Genomic DNA, 18,270 nt, shown 5'->3' with positions numbered 1-18,270 from the left:
AGATACCCGATTGGACATAAAGTGTCCAAATAAGTGGAAGTCGTTCATTATTGTCTACTGAAGATATAAAATAGATGTTCTCATAACTAGATTATATGCTCTTGTCACAGTATAAAAAATTCAAGAATATTTGGAATACAGAGCTAAATGTTGAAAACTTACTTGATTATATCCATATTATAGATTCGGATTAATTCATTGTACATAATAATCCGTTGGATTAAATTTCTCAAACATGCATTGAGGATTAAAGATTGGAATTTGATTAATTAGAGCAGAAAGAGATGAAATTTCTTCCTTGTCAAGTTTCAATTTTTAATTTCAATCTTTAATCATCTGATACGAACTTTACACAAGAGATCTTATAGATTAGTAAGATATCTAGTAGATACGTTTAAAAGAGGTCACAATGATGTTTATCTAGCTCTATGCGAAAATCAGTCTATATCAAACGTATCGAATAGATGTCTACTATACATCTATTCGACTTTATGTTTCTTTCTGGGTAGATAAGCAAAATTCATATACTTACCGCGCAACAAAGGAAATAGTTGCTCAATGGATAAAACAACTTAGAAATTGTATCATATAAATTATTACTTAACGACAATTTTACATAAACGCTTTATTTGCACATTTCATAAGTCATAATGCTTTAAGAATATAGAGACATATTGATTAACAAATGTACAAGCATGTTTCATGTTGATTAAAAAAATGATGAAATAGTCGATTATTTGGCTTTAGGAGAATAGAAACAGTTTGATAAGCAAAAATTCTTCTCATGAATAAGTGTGTACTCTTCATGTTGAATAAAAAATAAGTTGTGTCGATATATCGAGCAGATCGCCAGTTATTGGCATCAGTTAGAAGTTACAGTCATTATCTCGACAATGGCAAACGAACAATGGAAGGACGATATCTCATACGCGATGACTCCTTTCAAATTGATTTCTTGGCCTCTTGGCGTTTGGCCGTTGCAAGTCTATAACTTTTATTCGCTATTACGCAGTATCTTGAGTTTCTGTTTCTTGGTACGCACATTTATTTGAATGCGAACACGATTATCATTGACGTGCGATCGTTCGAAAACAACGTAGAACTTTTTTTATATTGAACGTGCAACGCTCTAAAAAAAATTTCAATATATTACAATAATAGTAAATATATAATTTTTGCATTTTATAACATATACAATTTTCGTATTCGACAACATATATAGAGCGAAACGTTTTGCTTCAGTATTGATAATGGATAAATCATGCAATATGTGTAATGATCGTAAGTCATTGAAAACTATCTAAAAAGAACTTCTTTCTTGAATTTTATAATTTTTTTATGTTTATTTTTTAATTAGGATGTTAAAGATAATAATATTTTTTTCGAGATAGTAAACACATTAACCATAGTAAAATCTACAAATCTTGATCTTGATGTATATTGTAAAGATTTTAATCCCAACATTCAAAAATTTTTTAACATGTATATAAATATATGTATATAAATGTCTATGTATTTGCTAAGTGTATGTATACACATCGTAGTATTTATAAATTATATCAAATAATTTGTGAATTCTTCATTGTCAATATCTGTATTTAAATCTTGATACATGAATTTTAATGAAAATTTATTTATTTATAATTTTTTAATAAACATTAGACGATAATTAACAAAGTTTATTTGTAGGTTACTTAGGATCATGACATTAACAATATATGTGAAAATCAAAATAATCTAAATATACAGGATGTCCTAGACCACCCGTACACTCCTTTTCTTTCAAAAACTAAGCATTTTAGAGAAAAACGTTTTGAACAAAAATTGTATGATTTTGAGGGGAACATAAGATGGTGTCATTGGTTTGATCTTGGATGGCATCATTAAGGTCAAATCAAGGACACCTTTAAGTTCTTAAATGGAATCCCCTACTTTTTATTACATATTCTTATAGCTTATGTCGAGAGCTTTTCAAAACACTATAATAAAGTATTTTTTCATTAAAAATTTTTTGAGTTATTTTGTATTTTAATCTGACATATTTTAGTATAAAATATGAAATATCTCGAAAATTATTTAGTGTTCGATAATCGTAATACTTTTATGTACAGAATAATAAGATGAATCAAATGGTGTACAGAAAATAATTGTTTTTAAAAAAAGTATGCAATTATTTGCAATATAATTTTTTATAACAATTATTTATTTTTTCTTTACACCATTTGATTCATCGGGTAAGGACACCCTGTATATATATACAGGGACTATCTGTGCACGAGTTTTGTTCCCATTATTCTGGGACACTTTATATATGCATGCGTGCGGGTGTGCGGGCGTGCGTGCGTGCGTGTGTACAAAATGTCCCAAATCATTTAGAACAATACTCGTGTGCAGATGGAACGGACGGTAATTATTTACATTTACGAATACCTCGCCGATGACCTTGACGTTGACATATGTTGTCAAGGATATGACCCTGAGTAACTTTTCCTTATAAATTAATTGTCGGTCTCTTATAGTTTCCGAGATATACGATTTCAAATTTTCACAATTTTAATGATTTTTCTATTATAAAATAAGGAAAAGTAAAGATTGTTTACATTGTATTTGCGTAGATCAGACGTCGAAAAAGTGTTTGTTTACATTTCCAGATGAAAAGCTCTTTGGATTTTTTATTTTCCACACAAAGCAAGGTTCAACGCAAAACTATGTGTCTAACTTTTGATAGTGGGGCACCCCGTAGGGAAGGCGGAATATGCTGCTTTCACGTATATACCTTTTAATACGAAGTGAGATTCCACATAGGTTTACACACACACGGGGGTGCAAGGCCCCTCTCTCGCACCCACCACGCCCGTAGGCAGGGTGGACCTCGCTTTACAACTTACAAAGTACATGCTATATTGTAAAGCAAGGTCCATCCTGCCTACCAGCGAGGTGAATGCGAAGGCCCCGCTTGCACTCCACCTTGATAAGATATGTCAAGGTCGTTCTGAGGTTGCTCCTTTAAAAGTAAATAATTACCTAACAATCAAAAGTCAGATGATATTTCGATTTTTATTGCATAGCTGATTTTATTTTGTCATTTCTTATATACGTATGTATAATAATAGTAATAATATTAATAATTATTTTTATTAATATTTATATTAATAATTATTTTTATTATTATTTATATTAATAATATAATATTAATATTAACAGATGACACATCGGTACATGTGTAAGTGTAATTACGAACATGAGCGCGAGTTTTACGCGATATCATTAGCAAATTTTAATTGTTTATAACTTAAAAACTGCAAAACTGCAAAAATTGCAGTCTCTACATTTTTGTATTAAAATTTTTTACTCTGTTCTCTAGAATATCTCTAGAATAAATGCTAATAAAATATTGTACGGACGTTGTGAATATAACCTGTATATGTATATATTAATTAATAATTAATTAATAATTGTTATGAGGAAAACAAATCTAAATAAATAGTATTGCAAAATTGTAGATAATATAAAATTGTGTTAAATTATTGTGTTATATTTTGGAGTGGAAAAAATATTTGTACAACTTTTATTATGTACACATTATTTTAATAACATTTATCTTCTATTATTTTTATATTTAATTAGAAATTATATAAAATTAAATATTTAGACTCTTATAATTATATCTAATACTTTGCATTTATAAAAAACTAAAAATGATTACAGAATTATTTATATATTTTACGTAAAAAATTAAAATATTTTAGTAAATATGCATAAAATAAGAAACCTTACGGATGATCTTGACATATATGTTGTCTTAGAAAAAAGTAAAAAACAATTTTTTATTTATTGCTACTCCACACAATACGAAGTTCAATGCAAACCTATGTGTCTAGTTTTTTGATAGATCTGCTCCCCGCAGGAGGAGAGCGGAACATACTGCTTCCATGCATATACTTTTTAATACAACATATATTTTTCGACAACATAGGTCAAGGTCAAATTCATCCCTTAGAACATATATAAATGGAAAGGGAATAGCAGGTTTAAAAATTTCTGAAGGAGAAAGAAAATCATACATAGCGTCTCTCTTGTGAGTAACTGCTGGAAAGTGCGGAAACGCGCCATTTGCTGATTTATACAAGCATCGTGTCTGTAGATATTGTATATACTTCCGCAAATCAATCATATATATGTTTTTTCTATTTAATGAATAAACCATGAAAAAAATTAGAGAATAAATAAATAAATAAATAAATGATGAAATGCATGAGTCAAGAAATGAATAAAAATAAATAACAGAATAAATGAATGAACGATTCAGAATGAATAAATAATAAACTAATCGGTTAAAAAAAAATCGAATATCGCAAAAAATCTATGAATAAATGTAACGAACAAATAAGTAAATAAATAAAAAATAAATTGATCAATATTTGGATTATTAAGCAATCGATGTATAAATAAATATATAATATATTTATTTATAAATATAAATGAGTATATATTTATTTAGTTATTCATTTATATTTTTATTTTTTTAAATGTATAATATATTTATGTATTTATAAATTATATTATAAATATTAATAAAGAAATGAAGGAAGGAATAAATCAGTGTTAAGAAAATCAATAAATACTTTTTATATAATATTGTGAAATTTCTTTAGAATTTTAGAATCTAAGGAATGAATATGTGCAATATCAATATGTGACTAATATAATCTTATTTTTCAATAAACCAAACTGTGCTAAGCAAACATATGTCGCACATGCGCATTTTTCAGCAGTAACTCATAATAAATAGGCAACCACAGACTTTTATATAATATTAGATTGCGAACTCCTTCTATGAGATGTACTCAACTTTTATGTACAAAAACTTATACATAGGCTGGAGCGCAGACGCCAAATAAGCTGATAGAGTGTGACTTTCTATTAGCATCTCTTTTCTTTTCATACGGCTATCATAGATTTATAGAGATAGATTGCGCGTCCCTGTCGAAAGACTGTCTTAAACATTAAAAAGAAAGAACAATAACGGTCAAATTTCTTTCTCTTTCTAATAGATTATGTGGTGGTAGAGTCCTAAATAATCAGAGAAATTACAATAGCGTCTCGCTTACTGATTGGCTGACGGTCATGTTAGTCGCGTAATGCGCAAATTAACCGCAATCGATATACCGTGAAATGCCGGCATAAGTGAAAAAAAGTATATTTGTAATGTTATTTTCCAAAAAAAAAACATTTTAAATATCCCTGAGCATTTTTAAGACTTTTTAAATATTTACGATTACCGATTCAGACCTGCTTCAGATGTGCATTTACAAATGGACAGCTGCGGATTCAACATGATCATGATAAACATGGAAGGTGTAACGATATCACATCTTTGATTATTTAGGACTCTATGTGGTGGGAAAAATTGAAGGAAACTGATACTGTTGTACTACTATTGTGGATGCGTTCCATAATTCATTGTTAATACTGAAAATCTACAATTTATGTCACGTACACTATAGATTTTCAGTATTGGCAGTGAATTACAAAACGCAGCCTATATATGCGCATTTCCCTGTCTCTCCGTTCATTCTTCGCCAGTTGCGATGTCCCCTCTCCTTCAACTGTACGAGAGAGAAAGAAATCTGACCACTATATTTTTATCCTTCAATATTTAAGACAGCCAGACCATAAGAACGCGCAATCTATTTCTATAAACTTATGGGGACTATATGCCACATAGACATTATGTCTATGATATGCCATATGCGGCCATATGTAAGCAACATTCTTCGTAAGCTTATTTGATGCATGCGCAATACAGCACTTTTAGTACATAGTTTTTTGGGACACGAATATACTAGTATATAAGAAACTCGCAGTCTAGTATATTATATAGAAGTCTGTGGAGACAACTATAATTTTCTTTCTCACTTTCTTCGAACATGTTTTTCTTTCGAGGACTAGGCATTCTCCTTTCATTTATATATGTTTTAAGAGTCATCCTTAAGCGTTGCCCATTTTATGCATATTTATCTACATTTTCTCTGCATTAGATTCTACAGATAAAAAGAAACAAATAGATTAATAGAGAGATATATAAATAGATAGAGTTACAGATAAATAGATACTAAATAAATAAATAATAAATAGATAGATAGAAATAGATAGATAGATAGACAAATGGAAAGAATAAATAAAAATAGAGAAAGAACGGGCGAGAAAGACATTATTATGTACATACATTTATATTTAAAGGTACATACGTATGAAAATCTGTCAAACTAAAATCGAAATATTTTATTTCTAAATACAAAACATTATATACAAGATAACATCAACAGGTCCTAGTGTTGATTTTACCTCTTATTGAGTTATGCATGGGCTGTAATAGCGCAGAGGAGAACGTAGACTGCATCATGTTAAGCTTTTGCGGAATGCTTGGTATACTAAAAATAACATGGTTCCGAATTTATGCTAACAACTTAATCAGCAACTACAAATCTGCTTTAAACGATTATCTGACGATTGAGAATGTAGAAGAACGTATTATTATGCGAAAACATGCTCTTGCAGCAAGAATTGTTTCATTTCCTATGCTGATATTCGCTTATTTTATGTGTATAATATATACGATAATACCTTTTATGAACTATGGTGATAAAAACCAAAATATAACAGACGAAAAAATATTGGAGTATCCATTACCATCAAAATGTACTATGAAATACTTTCATGCTCCAATAAGCATGTACAAAATATTTGTCATCATTCAAGCAATTTCAATAGCAGTAATGATTAATGCTAATCATGGTAATATTTATTTGTAGAGTATAACGATTTTATGTATATTTTGTTTTAGTTTACATAAGTATGTAAAAATTTTGCACAAAAATTTAGAATTTTCAATTATATATAGTTATATATTACATATTATATATTCATATATATGTATACAGGGTGACATACCAAAAATGGCCATCTTCTTTTATCTTTTAAACTAAAAAAGATAGACCATAACAAATATATATATATATATATATATATATATATATATATATATATACACTATGCTCATAATAAAGTTCAGTTTAAATTATTTAATTTGATATATATATAGCTTCCAAAAACTATTTGTAAATAATAATTAACGAGCGGAAAAGTATGCATAATTTTTTTATAATAATGTGAATATTTCGACATAAAGAAAGTTGTAGCATTGTTTGAAACAAATATAAGGATGTATGATATAATATAAATATTTTACATATTATATGAGTTTTATCAACTTGAAATTTCGCGGGCGACGTCTACCTTTTCATTTTCGATCCGATATGGCCAACTTTGGACTGAATATTATGATCAAATGCATATGCAGACATATTTAGACCTTTTAGAGTGTTGAGGAGTGAGGGTAAAGATGCACGTAGAAAAGGATAAACTCTGTTTCGTGCTAGTTGCGTTCTCTCTTTTTTATGCACGTTCCTCTGTTTCTACGCGTACATGAAAGAGAGAGAACGCAAGGGGCACGAAACAGAGTTTATCCTTTTCTATGTACACCTTTCCCTCACTCCTTTAAAAAAAACAAACGCTCGGTCTAGATATGTCTATGATCAAATGACAATATGATATATGTTAATCTCTAAAGCGGGGAGCATACACTTTTGCATAAGCGCATAACCATAAACATAAAGAAATTGATTGGTCCACAAATGTATGCATAAGAAAATGAACCAATCAATTTCCTTATGCTTATTGTTATGCGCTTATGCAAAAGTGTGTGCTCCCCGCTTAATGGATGAGTCAGAAGTTGATCATAACACAGAATATAGAGCAGAAAATGAAAAGATAGACGTCCCTCGCGATAAAACTTGTATAATATATAAAATATTTACATTATATCATACATTATTGTATTTATTTTCAACAACGCTATAAATTTTATCATATCAAAATATTTATCTTATTATAAAAGATTATGCATATCTCTGTTTGTTAACACAGATAGCTTTTGGAAGCTCTATGCTTACAAAAAATTTAGTTTGAATCATTTAATTTGATATATTTAATTGATATAATTAATTTGTTATGGTCTATCTCTTTTAATTTAAAAGATAAAAGCGAATGGCCACTTTTGGTGAGATACCCTGTATATAATTAATTACATATAATAAAAAAGTATATGTAAATATGCATAAAAGTTACACTTTACTGCGATTTAATCGCCACTTAGATATATTGTAAGGAAAAATTTTCTAACAATAAGTAATTCCTCGCAAGAATCAAGTAGCGGTCGGCATTGGTTTAGGAGATACAATCCAGCAAACACGAATATACAGTGATGCGCCACTATACAACTGAGCACTATCAAGCGCGCGATTCACTGACGTTCGCCCAGCTAAAGATCGGTGATGATCAAACCTTACTCAATAATAATTCTTTTATTAAGCGTTATAAAAAAAATGATACAGGACTTTTCTCCTCAGTTTTACCTGCTCTACCTGCATACGACGAGTGATACGATTTCAAGCGCGCGATGAGATGCGACCGTCCAAAAATCGAAATTGCTAGGCGCGAGAAATTGTTTATTATAAGCGACAATGGCTAGTAGCTTAGCTACATTTTAATAAACTCCCTGTACACCTAGTAACTTTGATCTCTGGCCCCATTTCGCCGTGCGCTTGTATTTGGGAGTAGGCCGAGCTAATATGGCGATTTTTAATAATTAATAATTCGTTAACTATTGCGAAAATTGCAAAATGATAAAGGACTTTTCGACTCAGTTTAAACTGCTTTATCTGCACACGAGTTTTGTCCTCAATAATCTAGAACATCCTGTATGTATATACAGGGTGTCCGACATGTAACTGACCAAACGAAAAGTGGAGATAGATTGGGTCAAACTGAGTTGAAAAGTCCTGTACCATTTTGCAAAATTCGCAATAATTATTACGTTATTAATTATAATATGTAAGCTAATGAGCACGTTGGAAAGCGGTAGGTCGGTATCGGCAGGCATGTACGACGATTACTTGTGTACGTCTTTTAACAACAAAAGCATCATCTAAGCAAGAAGTGATTGCGTAACTGCACCTCTCGCTTAGATGATGTGTTCGTTACAGAGAATCGTACACAAGTAATCCATCGTACATACCTGTTAATACCGGCTTTCAAACGCGCTCATTAGCTCACATATTTTAATTAATAACACAATAACTATCGCAAATTTTGCAAAATGACACAGGATTTTTCGACTCAGTTTGGTCTAATCTACCTCCACTTTTTGTTTGGTCAGTTATATGTTGTACATTGTCCTGTATATATATATATATATATTATCATTTTTATATATATTTATATCTTATTAGTATTTTATTAGTAACAAGATTGATATTAAAGCTTCATAGTTTATCAGTTAATTATCATATAGAATAAGTGAAACTTTAAATGCTCGATTATCAATTATTAGATACACGAATCACAGGCGATCATATAAATCGTAAGTTATAAAATAAAAGCTATTAAATTTTAGAAAATACTGCTAAAAAAATTGATAACAATTTTTATTATTATTTGATATTTCCAAAATTATTCCTTTGCAAAATTTGAATTTGGGAACACCTATATAACATATGTGTAATATACAAAGATAATACAGTTATTATTAATTATACAGAATAATCCATAATATACATATAAATAATTAATTTTATATAATTTTTCGTAAAATAGAAATAATATTTTTGTTTTGTGAAATTAATTTAATAATATAAAAATAATGTTTTTATATTATAAATGTTTCGGTCATAGAATATTAATTTATAAAGATAAACATTTATAAAGATTAGTTTTCATTTTCATTATTACGCGATATCTATAGCAATTAGTATGTAAGTATGTATGTATCAGGCAATAAGTCAGTTGTACGCACACACATACATGCGACAGACGCACGCGACCGTATCAGTGCGTGGCAGGCTCAGTCTCAGTTTGTCGCGTGTCTTGTTCATACGCGCAACAAGAGATTATCGCGCATTATTATAGCACGTTACTACACGTTGAAATTTTTTTTTTTGTGTACTATTTTTAATATATGATGTGCGGGAACGCAATGAGACGCAAATATAATGAGAAAAGCTTGCCTCTTTTATTATATTAGTATTTTAAAATACTAGTTACAGGTACAGTAGTTAATTAGCCAGAGGCGATCAATTCGTGAGCTGGTTGTTTTTTCATATCAAATGCGTTTTGCATGTGCGCTTTGATTAAATAATAAATGCCAGAGGCGATCAATTCGTGTGTTGGTTATTTCACACAAGATGCAATTTGCATGTGTGTAAAATATATGCCAGAGGCGATCAATTCGTGTGCTGGTTATTTCACACAAGATGCAATTTGCATGTGTGTAAAATAAATGATAAAAACGATGATAAATATTTATTATCGTATTTATAAAACTTATGATATGCAAAAAAATATTAAGAGAAAATCTCAATGCGAGGATTATCTTTATTGCAGAGACAAAAAGAATATATGGTTGTGTCTCACAAGAATAGGCGATGGATGGGCCTACTCTTTATTTACAATATTCAAGATATTCGAATATTCAATATTCAAAATATTGTAAATTCATTATTTTATCGCGATTGAGATAAATATATAATGCATTGTAAATGTTTGCAAATTTATACTACAAATACATAAACATTTACATATATATATCAATTCTATATATATATATATATATATATATATATATATTTTATACATATATAAAATATTATGTATATGTATATACGTGTATAATATATTATATATATGTATACATAAACGTGTATATATAAAAATGTGGACACAAATGTCCAAATGGTATTTCTCTTAAAAAATATATAGAAGAGTACACGTTATTATGTAAGCAATATTCAAATTGTGTTCGATGCAATAAAGACACGCATATATATTTTAATATCACACGCTTAGATATGTTTGGATACATATACTAGACGATAAATAAAGCAGTAAAAATATATTGTAATATTCTCATTTGAATATATGGAACACAATGCAAAAATTGCATCTTCTATTATGCATGTTTAAATTAATTGAATACTATCGATAATAGCGGAACTACAAATGCCGGTATTATCGGCAATTTTAGTTACGTTTAGACGAGGGCGCTAACCCATCGGAGTTCGCCAGTCACTTAAGGATCCCTGGTCATCGCCTATCGTTAGCCGCGCGCACGGTAAGCCGTGCTGTAATAGTGAGCGCTCACTCACAGTACCAGGAGCGTGACTCACCGACGTGTGCCCGGCTAAAGATTGATCGGCGAACATTGACCAAATTTTACTCAATAATAATTCTTTTATTAAACGTTATACAAAAAAATGGTAAAGGACTTTCTTGCTTGGTTTAATCTGCTCTATCTGCACATTACGGGTGGGGCGATTATTATTAGACACTCTATATATACAGGATGAGTCTTTTAATCTTAACAAGCTAATATTTTTAAAATATGCAATTTTCGGATAAAACTTTTCAAATAAAAGTTGTATGATGTTGAAGGGGACTTTTAACTTGGAAAATATTTAAAAAAAGACACTTTATCATAGTGTTTTGGAAAGCTCGCAAGATGAATTACAAGAATATCCAATAAAAAATATAATATTCCATTAAAAAAATTAAATGTGACCTTCATGTAACTTTCAAATAACTCCTCAAGGCTAAACCAATGGTATTACCTTATGGCCCCTGGAAATTATACAACTTTTGTCTAAAACATTTTTGTCTGAAACTTATAGATTTTAAGATATTTCAAATATATTAAAATGGCTTACCCTGTATATGTGTGTGTGTGTGTGTGTGCGCGCGCGCGCGTACGCGTGTGTGTTATGTATAATTATATATACAGGGTGTCCTGCAAAAATTGTGCCAACGCTCGTGAGCGGGTAGAGCACAATAAACTGAACAGAAAAGTCCTTTACCATTTATTCTACAACGCTTAATAAAGGAGTAATTATTGAGTGAAGTCTGGTCAATAATTGCCGATCTTTAGCCAGGCGCACGTCGGTGAGCCGCGCGCCTAATAGTGTGCGTGAGCGCTCAACTGTACAGTGCGGCTCGTAGACTTGAACCCGGCTAAAAATCGGCCATGATTGACCAGAATTTGTTCAATAATAACTCCTTTATTAAGCGTTTGAACAAAATGATAAATGATAAACTTTTTTTCAGTTTATTGTGCTCTACCCGCTCACGAGCGTTAACACAATCTTTGCAGGACACTCTGTATATGTGTGTGTGCGTGCGTGCGTGCGTGTGTGTGTACATATATATATTGCGATGACTTTTTTTCCCTTCGCGAGCTAGGAGTGCGTCCGCCGTCGCGATCTCTCCGTCGCGTGGATGTTCCGTTGCGCCGGCGAACGGGAGTACGATTCGCCGGTCGGGAGATACGGGAAAAGGGATCGTCATCAAAAACATAGGGAATCGAGAAATGGTTACACGCCGGGAAGGAACGGGGTAGAAGGTGTTCCGCGCGTGCCGTGACGAAACCTTAAAACTCGCGAGAATTGCAATTGGGCGCCAGATACGGTTTTGCACGTATCAATTTTCGTCAAATACGCGAGAAAGACGCGAAGAAAGAATTCGATTTCGTCGCGGGCGGGCTAGCTCACCTAACGGTAGAGGGGCAGGGTGGATGTTGAATGCACACGATATAGAAGCAAGAGGCGACACAGACAGAGTGACAAACACGCGAAAAAGAAATTAAATTCGTCAAGCATAATAAAGAGATAATAGCTTTATTAATTTAGAAACGGTACGTCCGAATGATAAACAAAGATAAACGGTGGTAGGCCCGATGTCGATAAATTTGCGGAAGCGAGACTGGGTGTTAGAAATGGCTTAGCGCCACAGAAAATAAGACGCCGTTAAATCAGAGTCGATCGGGCCTGGGCCCGAGCGCAATTATACCAGATCGATTATCGGACCCCTCGTGGATCGATAATATTTCGCTCGCTCTTCTGACCTGCCGTACGAATACCACATGCATCCAGTGCACCCCTAACATGCACCGCGCAGATATAGCTCGAAACGCTCCATACAATTTTACGCACCAACCGCGAAATCACTCGATCGCTAATCCACTTCAAGCGTGGGATTCGACACACATAAGCAGAATTATTTCCATGCGAAACACACTCACACTGCACGGCAGACTACTAACACATACCGAACTTAAACGCTAGACGGGCGAGAGATTTCGTGACTATCATATTACGCCGTATTATCAAGCCGCGATCTCCAGAGAGACGACTTATGCAGAATCTCACGCGCGGTAACAATCGAATCCGCGAAACCAATGATCCGGACGCTTCGGGGCTCGAATCGCTTGCCGGCGGGGCCGTGTCGCCAATATAATTGCGCTACAACGACGCGATAATCACTAAACTTCCGAGCGGAGCTCGAACGCAACACTAAATTACAGCCACGACGGCAGAACGACGCAATCCCGATATCGCGAACATGCGTGGCTACGAGGGGATAACCTCACCGGTAACGCTCTCTCCTTGGGAGTCCCGGGCCTGGTGGGCTCTTCTCTCTCGGAAACCCGCGAGTTCTCCTAGCCCTCGGCCGGACTCTCTTCTCTCTCGCACGCTCGCCTCGTAGATTTTTGCTCGCCCCAAGGGTCACTCGCACTCATCCGCACGTCCGTCTCTCACTCTCGCTCGCGCCAGTCTGACCCGGGAGCACCGCGATCTAGAATCGGTAACGCCGGGCCCGTCGGGGATGCGCAACCGGGGTGTTATCACGGCCAATCACGCGATAACACTCGAGGCAGCCGTCTGGCGGCAGGCTTATGATCGTATCGGGAGCGCGCGCACCCCCGAGATCGCGATCAATATATTTTCCACGGGGCCCTTCGGAGAGGGCCTTGGCGGATTCCGCCGGGATCTCGGAAACGAGGAATGCAACGGTGTCCCTCGCCGACCTCTTCTTTTTCCCGCCGTGTCTCGCGGCGATGGAGTTTCTTCGGGATCCTTCGGGGCACGTCTTCGTTCGGTCCTGCGTCTAGGCGCGAGGATCCTCCTCGTCCTCTCGCGCTTCTCGCCACGCTATCGAATTCGATGGTTGATAATTCCTTTGCTTTTTCCTTTCGTCTTCCCGAAGGTCCTCTTCCGAGTTGTTGGGATCGTTGTTTTTGATGCGGCCGTTTTCCCGTTTCTCCGATAAGGCTCCCGTGTTGTATCGAAATACGGAAACAATAATATAATTAAAAAGATGAAATAAGTCCGACAAATAACGCCCCTCTGGAGATTTCGGTACGGCTCTGTTTTGAAACTGGCGCGGATGCGTTTTCCGCGCTCAGCGATCGGAGAGAGATCCGGCGGACGGCGCGAGACGGCAACGTCACACCATATATATATATATATATATATATATATATATATATATACATACATATATACAATATACATATATAATATACATATATATATATATATATATATATATATATATATATATATATATATGTATATATATATATATATATATATATATATATATATATATATATATATATATATATATATAATTTACTAATTAATCATTTAATAATGTAACAAATGTATTTTGGTTTTCCATTTTTCCTTGTACATGAATTATACTATTAATATACAGTACAAAATTCACATGTTATTACACGGTAAGTTATTCATCTATTAAGTTCGAGATGTATTAAATTCGATTAATTCTTCCGCAAATAAAATAGATTGTTTCTTAATTAAGCAACATAAAAGAAAATAATTACAGATTTATTTTATTGTTTGCTGAATTAAACTTTCTATAAAACTTTACAAGAATTTCTGTTTTGTATACATTATTTATTGTATTTTCATTATTATATATATTATTAAAGTGCATTATGAAAAATATATTATACATAAAAAGACATTAAAAAATTATAAATATATAGGAAAAATTAATAAATCAATAAAAATTATATATTTTAAAACAAAGCAAAAAATCAAGATAGAGTTGCATCAAAATTATGACAAAAAACAATATACAACTTTATCTGTTGCATTATAAAACATATTTCTTAATTACAATAATAAATATTATTTTTCTTTGTATATTAATGTATTTTTATCCTATATAGGTAACGATGGGCTTTTTATCAATATTACATTACATGTTTGTGGTCAAATGAAAATTTTAAGAGCCCGTTTTGCAAGCGTAGATATTACATGTCCGCAAATCTACGATCGTTTCAACAAACTTTTACAGAGGCATATTAACTTGATAAGAATGATCAGAAAACTCGCCGATGTTATTAGCTTTATTTTATTAACAGAACTTTTCGTCCTGAGCATATGTCTATGCATAATGGGTGAATATTAAATTAATACTATTTTGCAAAACATATATTATAAATAATTTATATAAAAGAGTTTATATGTTTAGCAAGCAAATATTTTCTTTACAGGATTTCAGTTTATCATAGCATTAAAAGACAAAAATAGTGTTATGATTGCACAAAGTTTGATGGCACAAATTATTTGTTTGGTAAAGCTATCAATGTACAGTTTCATTGGAAATTATCTACAGATCCAAATGGAAGATATAGGTTACTTTATTTATCAAAGTGCATGGTATGAATTTCCTATCAAATTGTCGAAAAATCTAGTTTTTATTTTAATGCAAACACAAGCTCCAGCCATGTTTCAAGCTGGAAATTTCATTGAGGTAAATTTGTCAACTTTAGTAAACATTTTGAAGACTTCTTTTTCGTATTTATCTGTACTTCGTATAATGCTTGATACATAAAATACAATATGTATAAGTATAAAATATTCTTAGAAACTATAAATTTATAACACGGTTAATAAAATAAAAAATAACTATAATGTTATAAATAAATTTATTCAAATGTCCAATCAATAAAATTATTAACTTATTATATACTATAATTATATATAATACTTATTATATACTATAATATATTTTTATATACTAAAATTATTTATTTATTATCAATCGTTACAATCATTAGATTATTATATTATTATGGAAAGATAAAACTTCTTAACAATATTGTCTTAACAATATCTATATCGCATCTATCTTAACAATATACCTATATCGCATTATATTTTCTCAATATGCCAACTGCAATGATCTGCAATATAAAGAAAAAAGGGAGTTATTCGTTATATATTTTTATTTTGCACAGATTGAATCTATATTATGTAATTGAACAGATATTATCAAATAAAATAAAATGTAATATAGATGCGTATAAGCAAAACGCAAACGGTTTTATCATTTTACACATCTCGAAAAAGGAGTAGTTGCTCCACGGACGATAATTTAGAATATCACAACATTTGGGCGTAACAATAAGGATATCAAGATTTTACATTTTCCTTTTTTGATAATGTATATCTCTTTATCTTCAACAGCTCTTTTCTATCCACTCCTGGATATAGGCGTCCTCTCATCTCTTCCATTCCAACCTATCTTTCGCTACTTAATGCCAATCCTTGCCATACTTTTCTTTTATGTCATTAATCTATCTTTTAGGGAATCATCCTATACTTCTTTTAAACAATCTTGGTCTCCATTATACAATGTGTTTTGTCCATCTTGTATTACCTTGTCTAGCGACGTGTCCTACCTAGGTCCATTTTGAGGTAGTTATACGTTTCACTACATCTTCTTCCTTTGTACGTCATCGCATTTCCTCGTTTCGCATACAGTCTCGAAGTGATATCCCCAACATGATTCGTTCAATAGCCCTCTGCGTTATTCGGAATTTGTTAGCCGCTTTAACGGTTAGGATAGTTGTTTCCATTTCGTATGTCATTACTGGAAGTACGTAAGTGTTGAAGACCTTTGTTTTGAGGTTTATGGGAATGTCTGGAATTTTAAGGACGTTTCCTAGTTTTCCAGTAGCTGCCCATGTCATTTTAATCCTCCTATTTACCTCTGCTTGCTGATTCTTTTTTCCAAGTCTAATTTGGTGATTTAGATACACATATTCTTTGACTCTTTCGATCTCATTTCCTCCAATATAGATTGATGTTTCTTCTAAGGAGAGTATTTTTGTTTTGATTAGGTTCATACTCAACCCTATTTTCTCCGAGGCTTTTTTAAATTTTAATAGCATTTGCTGTAGCTCTTCTTGACTATTGCTAATTAGGACCATATTATCAGCAAAGCGAAAATGATTAAGATATTGATAGATATCTAAGATGAACTAGGAGAACAAAAAGGAATCATCTCCATAGATGATTTCTTTTTGTTCTCAGTCTAATTGTTTAAAAATATCCTCCAATGCTAATGTGAAGAGTTTTGGAGAGATCGTATCCCCTTGCTTCACTCTTCGCAGGATAGATATTTTCTGGGTTGTTAGATCTCTAATTTTTATCTGTAATGTGGCTCTTTTGTAGATATATCTAAGGAGATCTCTATATCTCGAGTCAATTTTTACGTTGTTCATTGCCTCAAATATGGCCTATAGCTCCAGGAGTCGAAAGCCTTACTGTAGTCAATGAATGCTAAGTGGATTTGTACGTTATATTCTGTGCATTTTTCGATTAATGTTTTGATGTTTTGTATTTGTTCAATTGTGCTATAATCTTTGCGGAATCTCGCTTGCTCTGGCGGTTGATAAGAGTCGAATTTGTTTGTTAGTCTATTGATAATGATCTTAGTAAGTAATTTATATGAGTGCGGCAGAAGGCTTATGAGTCGGTAGTTTTCAATGTTTAATTTGTCTCCCTTTTTGTATGAAAGATGTGCATTTTGCCAGTTGTCATAGACCTTACTGGTTTGTAGACATTTGTTTAGAAGAATATTTAATGAGTATAAGGTTACAGACTCATCAAGTTGTAACATTTCTTGAGTTATTCCATCCTTACCATTCGACGCGCGGCCGCCCTTCATTTGACATAGAGCGAGTTTAATTTCATCATCTGTAATATCCAATATTTCCTCTGATCCAATATTTGTGATGATGGACATATAAGTCCCATTAGGTTTTGAATTAACTGAGGAATACAAGTTTGTATAAAATTCTTCTACAGTGACATCGCCTCTTTTGTACTTAATTTCTCCTTGGTTGTCTTTTAGTTGATGTATATTAATTTTTCCTATTAAATTAATGGACTTTATTACTTTAATGTTTTTATTGTTTTCTATAACCGTTTTTGTGAGTTCTGTTTTGTGCTTTCTGATGTCATATCTCACTTTTTTCTAATTTGTTTATTTAGTTTCATA

General features: G+C 32.3%; 2 protein-coding genes across 2 annotated transcripts; one reads left to right on the top strand and one right to left on the bottom strand.

Moving 5' to 3' along the window:
* Positions 1-893: 893 nt before the first annotated feature.
* LOC126850692 (odorant receptor 13a-like) lies at positions 894-15,816 on the top strand. Its single transcript, XM_050593940.1, has 4 exons — positions 894-1,034; positions 6,330-6,798; positions 15,149-15,379; positions 15,476-15,816. Exons 1-4 carry the CDS (start codon positions 894-896, stop codon positions 15,814-15,816), a joined length of 1,182 nt encoding a protein of 393 aa, XP_050449897.1.
* Positions 15,817-17,487: 1,671 nt separating this feature from the next.
* On the bottom strand, positions 17,488-18,015 carry LOC126850606 (uncharacterized). Its single transcript, XM_050593748.1, has one exon. The coding sequence runs from the start codon at positions 18,013-18,015 to the stop codon at positions 17,488-17,490; it is 528 nt and encodes a 175-aa protein (XP_050449705.1).
* Positions 18,016-18,270: the final 255 nt, after the last annotated feature.

The sequence above is a fragment of the Cataglyphis hispanica genome, chromosome 6 (assembly GCF_021464435.1).
Source record: "Cataglyphis hispanica isolate Lineage 1 chromosome 6, ULB_Chis1_1.0, whole genome shotgun sequence".
Taxonomy (NCBI): domain Eukaryota; kingdom Metazoa; phylum Arthropoda; class Insecta; order Hymenoptera; family Formicidae; genus Cataglyphis; species Cataglyphis hispanica.
This window is presented reverse-complemented; position numbering and strand designations above follow the sequence as displayed.